This window comes from Aquarana catesbeiana, linkage group LG06, assembly GCF_042186555.1.
Source record: "Aquarana catesbeiana isolate 2022-GZ linkage group LG06, ASM4218655v1, whole genome shotgun sequence".
In the NCBI taxonomy this organism is placed as follows: Eukaryota; Metazoa; Chordata; class Amphibia; order Anura; family Ranidae; genus Aquarana; species Aquarana catesbeiana.
This window is the reverse complement of record NC_133329.1, coordinates 52901062-52913284: the sequence shown is the minus strand read 5'-3', so window position 1 is coordinate 52913284 and position 12223 is coordinate 52901062. Positions and strand designations below refer to the sequence as shown.

General features: G+C 42.7%; 1 protein-coding gene across 10 annotated transcripts in view; it reads right to left on the bottom strand.

Annotated features, from left to right (window-relative positions):
- The window catches only part of LOC141148410 (uncharacterized), a 65892-nt gene that overhangs the window by 28213 nt on the left and 25456 nt on the right, over positions 1-12223 (bottom strand). For 2 of the 10 annotated variants that reach the window (XM_073635895.1, XM_073635890.1), the window contains exon 2: positions 5559-5688. In XM_073635895.1, the coding sequence (XP_073491996.1) occupies positions 5559-5669 (111 nt within the window). In that variant the 5' untranslated portion in view covers positions 5670-5688. The other 8 variants (XM_073635887.1, XM_073635886.1, XM_073635888.1 and 5 more) reach the window with 8 other exon arrangements.

Here is a 12223-nt window from a genome sequence, read left to right as displayed (position 1 = left end):
AAAAATGTAGTTTGGGTACAGTGTTGTATGACCGCGCAATTGTCATTCAAAGTGCGTCAGCGCTGAAAGCTGAAAATTGGTCTGGATAGAAGGGGGGTTTAAGTGCCCAGTAAGCAAGTGGATAAAGTGCGACTCCACTTTTGTTGCAGCCATTCCCCTCTGGGTGATCGATGTACATTGCAGGAATTGTAATAAACTTTGTAGCAGATTCCTACTTTTTGTTTTCTGAAGAAATAGCAGTTGTGTTCATGTGCAGAGCGAATCTAGTGGGATTGATTTTAGAATGATCAGTTAGCTGCTGCACTTGCAGGGTTCTAATGAGGAAATCGGCAGGGTCTGCATCCCTTTGTATGCGATTTCCCTTTGGGAGTATCTCACCAAAATGACATTTTTATTGCAGGAGATTCCCAAAATCTGACTTGCATCTTAGTGCAGACTTCTGGGAAAATCAGTCAGCCAAATCACACAAGCAGAAATGACATTTGTGGGGGGCATTCTGTACACAGTCTGTGTATAGAAAGCCTCCAGGTGGCCATATTGCATTTTACAGAAAATCACAGCAGCTGCAGATTGAAAAGGAAAGGTCATTTCTAATAACATTTATTTGCAATATGACTTGTGTAGCAATTGTATAAGCAAGATTGATTTTTTTTTGTTTTCTTTTTTTTTTTTTTTTATTATGTGCTATTTTTTTTCCCACAAAAGTGAAATAATTACCCATTAGGCTGGCCATAGAAAGGTCAATCTTTTTTCACTCAGACAACAGGCTGCATGAAAAGAGCGAACAGATAACCCCATCCTCACAAACCGGATGGGTGGAGGAATTCCCACCCCGCTGGGACATTGTATTCCGATAACAGGACTCTGTAGAACAGGGACTCACACACGGATTGAAATTTGAACAGTCACTATTGTTGAACCGGACAGAAATTGACATTCTGATACAATGTATAGCAGAATTAAATTCAGTTTTTCTTTTCCTTCTTTTTAACGTGACACTAATAAAATTTAAAAATTGATGAACAAAACAAATTAAAAAAAAAATAATTTAAATAAATAGTTATGGTTAGAATAAATAGAAAAATAAAAGATCAGCAAAAAACTAACAGTTAGAAGTCCAGCCTGAGCTCATTCGGCTGGGCTTCTCCTATGGGTCACAGGAGTGAAATTCGTTTTGCACTGAGGTGACCCGTTTTCAGCAGAGAGTGGTCTGAAGTCCGCTCTCCGCTGATGTCACATGATCAGTCCAGGCACCACAATATCCAGACTCTGGGAGTCTGGATCCACCAGGTGCCTACACTGATGGCCGTCTCAGGCTCTCAGCGAGCCGCTAAGAGGCACATTCTGCTCTGAGACTATAACTTGATGAACTTTAAGGAGGAAGAGGAGGTCTGAAGATTTCCCCTCCCCCCCCCTCTGTATCCTTTGGCAGTTCAATAAAGCTTCAGGCCCGTGAACTCTTTTTTCCCTCCCTACCCCCCCAATCACACCATGGAATGCTATTTGACAGTACAGTGGAACCTTGGATTACGAGCATAATCCGTTCCAGGAGTATGCTCATAATCCAAAGTACTCCCATATCAAAGCAAGTTTTCCCATTGACTTCAATAGGATGCAATACCGCATGTGGCCAGAGGCGGGGGGGGCACCGGAGAGCCTCAGAAATGGCCGAAAAGGGCCAAGGACACTTTGCCGGACCTCGGCAAACCTTGGAAAGACTTCCTACCCGAGATTTGCCGAGGTCAGACGTGCTGTACTCGGGCCTTTCCGTGCATTTCCGAACGCGACGTTCGGTTGTCTGCTTGGCTCTGACGCCCCCCCACCTCAGGCCAAAAGAGGTACTGCACACCGATTTTTGGCCTGAATCGTGCTCATTTTGCGAGACAACACTCGCAAACCGAGTTACGATTTTTAAAAACACAGTGCTCGTATTGCGAAACGCTCGTTGACCGCGTTACTCGCAATCCGAGGTTCCAGTGTATATGACTTGACATTTTGTGACATGTTTTTGAAGTAATGCTATCAGGGTAATGCGGCATCATGCATGATGTGATGTTTCGGGGTACTATTACTCTGCGCAACACATCAGGCATCATACCGCAGGATGAATGTAATTTATTTGTATGCTTGGAAATGTATTGTTATGTAGTGTATGTATGCGCTGTGTCGCAGTACAGAGTGGAATGTACCCTGTTGAAGTCTTTGTTTTTTGTATATTTTCTTTCAAAATAAAGTATACATTTTCAACTAAAAAAAAAAGGCTGAGATGGCCGCTCCCCGCCCCTCCACAGCTCCAGGGAGCGAGGAGGAGCAGAGCATGAGAGCTGCCGATTGACAGGCAGCAGCCCTCCGCTCGGGGAGGTGAAAGAACCAAACCATCGGTGATGTTCGATCGCTCGGTTCTCAGTGTAGGGGTGGCAGGGGACAGATGCAGCATCCACCTAGGTAAGTATGATGGGTGGAAAAAAGCCAAACCCATACTTCTCTTTTAAGGGAAAAAGAGAAGGAGTGTATTATGCCTGGTTAGGGTAATAAGGGGTTAAATAAGAACAAATTTTATTTAACCACTTCAGCCCCGGAAGAAATTTTCCCCCCTCCTGACCAGAGCACTTTTTGCGATTCGGCACTGCGTCACTTTAACTGACAATTGCGCAGTCGTGCGATGTGGCTCCCAAACAAAATTGATGTCCTTTTTTTCCCACAAATAGAGCTTTCTTTTGGTGGTATTTGATCACCTCTGCGTTTTTTTATTTTTTGCGCTATAAACAAAAAAAAAAAAAAGAGCGACAATTTTGAAAAAAAAAACGAATTATTTTTTACTTTTTGCTATAATAAATATCCCCCAAAAATATATAAAAAAAATTTTTTTTTCCTCAGTTTAGGCCGATACATATTCTTCTACATATTTTTTGGAAAAAAAAACCCCCAAAAAAACGCAATAAGCAATTACAAAAATAGGGGATAGTTTTATGGAATTTTTATTAATAATTTTTTTTTTTTTTTAAATGGCGGCGATCAGCGATTTTTATTGTGACTGCGACATTAAGGCAGACACATCGGACATTTTTGACACATTTTTGGGACCATTGTCATTTATACAGCAATCAGTGCTATACAAATGCACTGATACCTGTGTAAATGACACTGGCAGTGAAGGGGTTAACCACTTGGTGGCAGTGTAGGGATAAGTGTGTCCTAGGGGTGTGTTTCTAACTGTGAAGGGCGTGGCTGTGTGTGACGTGTCACTGATCTCTGCTCCGATGACAGGGAGCAGAGACCCAGTGACACTGTCCCTAGGCAGAACGGGGAGATGCTTGTTTACTTTAGCATCTCCCCGTTCTTCCTCCCCGTGAGGCGATCGCGGGTATCCCCGCGGCGATCGATTCCACGGGACCTGCGACCCGACTCACGGAGCTTGCTGCGGGTGCGCGCGCACGCCACTGCCGGTGCCCGCCTTTTAAAGGGGACTGTACAGGTACGTGGTTTTGCCTGTACGAGCCCTTCTGCAGTATATCTGTGTGAGGCGGTTGGCAAAAAAAAAAAAAAAATCAACTTTCATTGAAAGCTCATGTCAACAGAAAGTCATCCATTTCATCTGAAGATAATGAAAGAGCTCAGATAGAAAAGTCACAATGTTCCTTTTCATCTCCTCTGATCAATGTTTATAAACGATGTTACTTTGTATCTTTCTATCTCCTGTCTGATGAATGTTTATAAACAATGCTACTTTTTTTTTTCTACCTCCTGTCTGATCAATGTTTATAAACAATGTTACTTTGTATCTTTCTATACCATTGTCCATTTTTTGACAACAGAAGCTACTACATCTGTATTTACACAGCAAATGTAATTTTCACAGCTAGGAACTGTGGGCAAGTGCAAGAGGAGGAGCAACAGCGAGGTAGGACACGACAAACCCCCGATATATTTATTGACATTTTTTGGGGTGTGTGTAGCTCACTAAGGGGTCTACTGTATTTATAAAACCATCACTGGTTGGATGTCAAACACATTAGTGAACACCATCTACTGACCAAAATGGGGTATATTTTCTCTTTGAGGTATTTCAGAAAACTATACTGCATTTTAGCCACTAGGTGGAGCTGACAATCATAGGGATTGATCCATTAGAGAAATTACAGCCAAAATTCATGCACCATGAACAAATGTGTAAAATAGTCATCCAAATAGTCGTCCAAAGACATCCAGCCGCCCTCATTATACTGCAGCTGGTTGGCTCTCCTGGGCGAATCGCCATAGGTGTATGTCGGCCGAAGAGTGATAGGGGGTGCGCGTGACGCCGGAGCCGATGAACATAGATGGTGGCTGCGACATCCGCCGACCACCCAAAATCACTCCACAGAGAGCCAGAACGGGGATCTGTCAATGTAAACAGACAGATTCCTGATCTGACCGGGGAGTTCTGAGAGATCTGCTGTTCCTAGTGATTAGGAGCAGCGATCTCTTTCCTCCTCCAGTCAGTCCCATCCCCCCACAGTTAGAAACCCCTCCCGAGGAACACATTTAACCCCTTGATCGCCCCCTAGTGTTAACCCCTTCCCTGCCAGTGACATTTACACAGTAATCATCCCATTTTTTTTAATAGCACTGATCGCTGTATAGATGTCAATGCTCCCAAAAATGTGTCAAAAGTTTCCGATCTGTCCGCCGCAATGTCACAGTACTGCTAAAAATCGCAGATCGCTGCCATTACTAGTAAAAAAAAAAAAACGCAACACACACACAAGTAATAAAAATGCCATAAATATATCCCCTATTTTTTAGACGCTATAACTTTTGTGCAATATACGCTTATTGCAATTTTTTTTTACCAAAAATGTGTAGAAGAATACATATTGGCTTAAAATGATGAAGAAATTTTGTTTTTTAAAAATTTTTGGGGGATATTTATTATATCAAAAAGAAAAAAAAAATTTTAAATTGTCGCCCTTTTTTTTTGTTTATAGCGCAAAAAAAAAAAACGCAGAGGTTATCAAATACCACCAACAGAAAGCTCTATTTGTGGGGAAAAAAAGAACATCGATTTTGTTTTGGTACAGTGTCACACGACCGCGCAATCATCAGTGCCGCATCGCAAAAAATGGCCTGGTCATTAAGGGGGCAAATCCTTCCGATCCTTAAGTGGTTAAATAGATCCCCCCAGTGTCCACAACTATTTAGGAAATAATTGAAAAGATTATTATTTAGGAAAATAAGAATTAAAAAAGCAAGAAAGACCTTTTTTGGTGTTCTGAATAAAGTGTGGAAGAGTTAGACCCTCTGTCATGTTCTCCATTTTTTACTCACTTCCTGTCCCTGGTGGCACCATTACTTGGGACAGGAAGTTGGAGGAAATCTCCCTATTGGGTCACAGACAGCAGTAGGAACCTGACAGCACCCTTCCCTGATCTGTGCAATAGAAAAAATAGTGTTGGCTGGACAAGCCCTTTAAAAAAATAACTTGGCTCTGCTAATCTAAGCAGAGTAATTCTGTTTTAAATTTTACAAGTGGCCTATTGTTTTTAGCTGGACATATACCTGACAGAAGTGTCACTCACCCTTTCATCCACGTAACTGAAGATGAGGTCTATTATTTCTTGCGATGGCTCAAACCTGAATTTCTGATAATATGACGCATGCTCCTTTCCTTCAAACAGCTGTGTCGCCATTTTGGACTGAGATTACCACCTAGAATAATAAAACAGCAAATAAAATAATTTTATAAAAAAAAATACATACAATATAAGAAGGGAGCCTCTGGGGGTGCGGGGCTCTTTGCAGATACACATTCACTTTATCCTGTATGGGAAAGATGAAACTGTCTGTCTTTAAAGTGGACCTTTACCAAACTTCAATAATGCAGACTATAATAGAATATAATATAATGGAGAATATAATGGATAAAAATGCATAAGCAGAAGTTACTATGTAGAAAAGCAATTGATAGACTGCGAGTCATAGAAAGCTGAAGTTCTAAGCAAATCTCTTTTTTTCTGGCTCCACCCCTCAATGCTCCAGAGCCTCCCTATTGGTTAGTGAGGCTTTTCTTCACATTAGTATAGGAAATCCTGGGAGGGGCCACAGCAAAGCTAGACTTTAACAGAAAGAGGTGAGATTTGCATGTTACTTTAGCTGCCTGTGTATCTAGATCTATTGGTTATCTTGCCATGTGACTTTGGCTTATGTATATTTCTAATCACCTTCCAGACTGAATTGCCCAGACTTATAACAGCCTTATGCCGCGTACACACGATAGAACTTCTCGTCGGAAAAAGATAAGACGGTTTTTCCGATGGAATTCCACTCAAGTTTGCCTTGCATACACACGGTCACGCAAAAGTTTGCTGAACTTCCGACCGCCAAGAACGCTGTGACGTACAACACTACGACGAGCCGGGAAAATTAAGTTCAATGCTTCCGAGCATGCGTCTAATTGTTTCCGAGCATGCGTCTAATTGTTTCCGAGCATGCGTAGGAATTTTGCGCTATAAACAAAAAAAAGGACGACAATTTAAAAAAAAAAAAAAAAAAAAAAAAAACTCAATATTTTTGACTTTCTGCTATAAAACATTAAAAAAATGTAAAAAAAAAATCCAATTTCTTCATCAATTTAGGCCAATATATATTCTGCTACACATTTTTGGTAAAAAAAAAAAAAAAAAAAAAATTTATATATATATATATATATATATATATATATATATATATATATATATATATATATATATATATATATATATATATATATATATATATATATATATATATTATATATATATATATATATATATATTTTTTTTTTTTTTGCCCTAATAAATATCCCCAAAATAATTTAAAAAAACTAAATTTCTTCATCGGTTTAGGCCAATATGTATTCTACATATTTTCGGTAAAAAAAAAAAAAATTGCAATAAGTGTATATTGATTGGTTGGACACATAGGTTGGACTCGATGGACTTGCGTCTTTTTTCAACCTCACCTATTATGTAACTATGATTGGTTTGCGCAAAAGTTGTAGCGTCTACAAAATAGGGGATAGATTTATGGCATTTTTATTTATATATTTTTTTTTACCAGTAATGACGGTGATCAGCGATTTTTATCAGGACTGCGACATTGAGGCAGACAGATCGGACACCTAGCTGAGACACTTTTGGGAACCAGTGACACCAATACAGTGATCAGTGCTAAAAACATGCACTGTCACTGTACTAATGACACTGGCAGGGAAAGGGGTTTAACATCAGGGGCGATCAAAGGGTTAACTGTATTCCCTAATTGTGCTTTCTAAGGCTCCATTCACACTAGCGCGTTTTTTGATGCATTTTGCATTTTGCAGAAATGCACGGGAATTTTTTAACATGGGTTCCTATGGAACATGTTCACATCAATGCCTTTTTGTTTCTCTGCATTTTTGGAAAGGGTCGGGGACTTTTTTTCATGCAAAAAGCAGCGTTTTGCATGTAATGGATTTCAATAGACAAGCATCAAAAACGCAAGTGCACCGTTTTTGCAGCGTTTTTGATGCGTTTTTGCCGTTTTTTGTTTTTTTTTTTTTTTTTTTATTTTTTTTTTAAATTTTTTTAGACTGTAAAAAAAAAAAAAAAACCGCAAATCGCGGCAAAAACGCCGCAAAAACGCTGCTCAAAAACATGGCAAGAATGAAAAAAAAACCTCCAAAAACGCTCAAAAGCAACATGCATAGGTGTGAATCGAGCCTTACTGTGGGAGGGGGGGATGGGCTCACTGCATGGACACTGATTAGCAGGAACACGAGATCAGAGTGAACACAGCATGGTGGTTTGCTTGTTTACATAATCAGACCGCCATTCTGTCTCTGTGGGGAGCGATCGCGGGTGACCAGCAAACATCGTGTCTGCTGGGCCCGCTGATTGGCTCCCCCTGTGGCCAATCAGCGCACGATCGCACTTTTGGCGGCATGCGCCCCCCAGTGGCTATTGAACAAAATCAGGTAACAGGTATGTGATTTTTGTGCAATAGAGCCGCCTTGCTGCAGTTTATGTATGGCAGGTGGTCTTCACCATCCCCACCCACTTCCTAACATTCCACTCCTCCCCCCTCCTCTCCTACAATCAGAACTTTTTATGTTTTACCTTTTTTAGGGAATGCCACCCCCCCTCCCCCCCCATTTCCTGTATCTTGCCTAAGTCAGAATGACATATGAAGTACCCACAGCCCCCTGGGATATCCACGATCATGGAGGGGGCAGGGTATTCTACTGCACATATGCCACATCATCAGGGGGCTGATTGTCTCTTCTGTTTGCAGGTGGTCCCCCTGATGACACACCACAGTGCATCATCAGGGAGTTTGCTGCAAGAACACGGAAAAGGCACCCAGCCTCCTGATGACATCATAGAAGATGGTGGTGCGGGATTGGTGTGCTCTAGCAGTAGAGCAGATCCCTACAGAGCCAGGGGCGGCCCGTCCATTAAGGGCGCACAGGCTCCGCCCCCTCTGTCACACCGTCCCCTATATGACAAATAGATAGATTCAGGCATTGCTGAATCTATCCATGGCCTTCCACTGCCACTCCCTATTTAGGCGTTGGGCCCCTTTTCGGACACCGGGCACCTGAATTCCAGGGGCGGGGTGTTTTTTTGAAGCACCTGATTAGAGCCATAGGCTCCAACAGGCTTCAAAAAAGGTGGACTCGGAGCACAGAGCATTGTGCTTGCAGTCCACCCAGGCGTGTTAGAAAAGCAAATGAATATTTGCTTTTCTAACACTGAACCGCCTCTCCGCCAATAAGGAGGCGCAGGTCTAATACGGGTCACCTGATTGGCTGAAGGCACAGCCGATCCCATTGACCAGCTAGCAGAAGCGAAGAAGAGGTGCATGGAGGACACAGGAGCCATCGCCTGACCCTCGCAACCCGTCCCACAGCTCGCCGCCGTCAACCGCTGCCTGACCCGCCACCAATATGGGGTAAGTGCCGGTCAGACAGCGAGCAGGCGGGTGGGGGGTACAGCGGCTGCATATGATGGGGCACAGCAGCTGCATTTTTAATGGGGCACAGTGGCTGCATTTGATGTTTTTTGTTTCAGTATTTTTCAGTTTGTTTGCGCCCCCCCCAATTTTTTGAGCACCAGCCGCCACCATACAGAACACTGATAGATTGGTGTAAGGTAGGCAGGAATGGGGGGGGGAGGGGAGGGTTGGTGGTTGAAAAATGCATTATCTAGCCCCCCCACCCCCCCAGCCTGACTGTCCATGGCCCACCCCTTTCATTCATTGGATTTCATTTCTTTCAATCATGGCGGATCAGCATCATCACATGTGGGCATTACCCAGGATGGTCTGCATGCAAATACGGCCTGCCTATGAACCCCCTCTCCTCCATTGAGGCATTTTGATATTCGCAGGACTGAGGGCTCTTAAAGCGTTTGGTACCCCAACACTTCATATTCCTGATATGTGGCTTCTGCACCATGTACTTGTATGAGAATGTCTCCTGTTCTCTTTGTATTGCTTCCTTTGTGTGAAATCCCCGGTGTTCCTGCCAGTCCCTCTGCGTTTCTATTAAAAACTGACCACACTAAGCAGGAGAATACAACACGGTCAGTTCTCTAGCTATGCTGGGAACTAAGTGTGCTCTCCTCCAATGACCAGGCTTGTCCTGACACACTCCTCCCTGCACAGCCATTCGCTGGGAAGCTCAGTGTACTGCCGCTTCTCCTCCCACCAGCTCTTATGCAGCTGAGAACAGAGGGAATGTGATCACTTATAAAAAAATTAAAAAAATAAAATAAAAAAAAAAGCTATTTGTCTTTTTATAAATCTCTACAAAAAATGTTTTGCCTTTCATTTCTATTTTAAACTGAATGGGTTGTTTTTTGTTTTTTTTTACAATCATAGGTGAGCATAGGGGGTGTGCTGTGCCGATTCCCCCCCCCCCCCCCATTGCCTGGGCTCCACTTGTGTTGCGCTCCCAGAATGGAGAGTGGGGGATGGGACTAGTAAATATATAATTTACTGGCCCCTTCTTTTTCTAAATGAACACAGTAAACACACTCCCTCACTGTGTTCATTCATAACCAAAGCATAGTAAACTGTTTACTATTCTTCAGTTTGGGAATGAACAGGAAGCCGCTCAGCACACAGCACTTCCCATTCATTGACTGTACGATGCAGCTGAGGCTGCAGAGAAAGGCGTGTGTGTTTGAGCTTTGGGGTACACACACTAATGTAATAGGCTGCACACACCTTTGACAATCACTTTGAGTACTGAGGCTATAGCACCCTGCCGGCCCCTCCCACCAGCTATAACCTGCCTGCATTGCATAGAGAAGCACAGAGATCCAGAGATGCATCTAAAAATAATATGAAATTAAAACTAAAAGGTTTAATTTACAAATGTCACTACCATGTTTAGGAGGGGAGGGGAGGAGGAGCCAGAACAGGCAAAATATGCATGTTTTTCTGATATATTTATTATGCTATGCTAGAATTAAAAAATAAACAAAGTAACATTTTTGGCAATAAAGTCTAGAACAATGTAACCGTTTCTTTATACAGCTCTAAACATCAGACCTGATAGACTTCTTGTGAAGGTTGGATTTAGTTCTAGATTATTTTAATGGTTCTCTTAGTCACAGAGGGAGTCTGACCAGATAAGTCGCCCCCTGAGATGTTGAATGTCTTTGATACACCAAGAATGATCTCCCGACCATAATCCTGTTCTTTTCCTGTCCACCGGGGGGTTTAAGGGGTTCCTTCCCACTTTGATGTGTTTGAGCTCTTCATGTTACATTGTCCATAATATATATTATATATATATATATATATATATATATATATATATATATATATATATCACAGGGATGGTGGGAACCCCTCATAATGGGTACAGCGGGTGTACAAACCTGGGAACTCAGCACAGGGATGAAGGGAACCCCTCATAAAGGGCACAGCAGGTGTACAGACCCAGGAAATCGGCACAGGGATGGTGGGAACCCCTCATAATGGGCACAGCAGATGAACAGACCCGGGAAATAAAGCACAGGAATGGTGGGAACCCCTCATAACGGGGACAGTAGGTTTACAGAACCAGAAACTCAGCACAAGGATGGTGGGAACCCTCAAAATGGGCACAGCATGTGAACAGACCCAGGAACTCAGCACAGGGATGGTGGGAACCCCTCATTATGGCCATAGCAGGTCTGGAGACCTGTAAACTCAGTATATGGATGGTGTGAAACCCTCATAGCAGGCACAGCAGGTCTGGAGAACCAGAAACTCAGCACATGGATGGTGGAACCCCTTATAATGGGCACAGCAGGTGTACAGATCTGGTAACTCAGCACAGGGATGGTAGGACCCCTCATAATAGGCACAGCAGGTGTACAGACTCCGGAACTCAGAGCAGATTAGAACCTCTATCCTGTTTTTACTGCTGTCTAGGGCTCCATTAGAGAGATTTCCTCTCACTTCCTGTCCCAGTGACAACACTTCAAAAGAAAAGCTTCTAAAAACTTCTCCCACTCCATCTAGAAGTACAGGTTCTTGGCTCACTTATACAAATCAGATCCTAGAACTGCACAAATGACTGTAAACTCACCCCACGAAGATGGTATTCAGAGTTCACTCGCCGTCTCAGCCTACGGTACAATAAAAACGTATTAAGTCTTGATGCTGGTGGCCTTTCCTCCACCTATGGAAGTTTGGTGAACTTTGGAGCAGGCTGGCACAGAGTTAATGAGAGACCTGGCACTGCCTTCTCCAAACACCGTTATCAATTATCGCAGATCGCTGACCTGAATCCATTAATATACAATTATTATTCTTAATTATTGGTCAGCACCACCGACCCCTCATACTTCATCCCTTGCCTGCCTACACATGAATGCACAGCATACATACATACATACATACAGCACAGTGTGAGATCCAGGAACCCAGAGATGGACTCATTCACTTCTCCATGGAGGATAGGATACAGCAAACACACACTGCTAAAAATAAAGAGTGAGCGATACAATGTAACAACAAAGAATTGTATCCATCTGAAAAGAGACTAGACTGGATACATTGTGTGTAATGAATGCAGACTCAGGATCTCTGCATTGTTCTCCCCCCGCCGTCTGCACTTGGTATGATCTGCATATAATGTGACGAAGGCTGCAGCAATGCAACGGCGGAGTACAGGAAAGGTGGTGTCAGAGGATGTCCTCAATTGACTCATGTTTAGACTGGAAACACA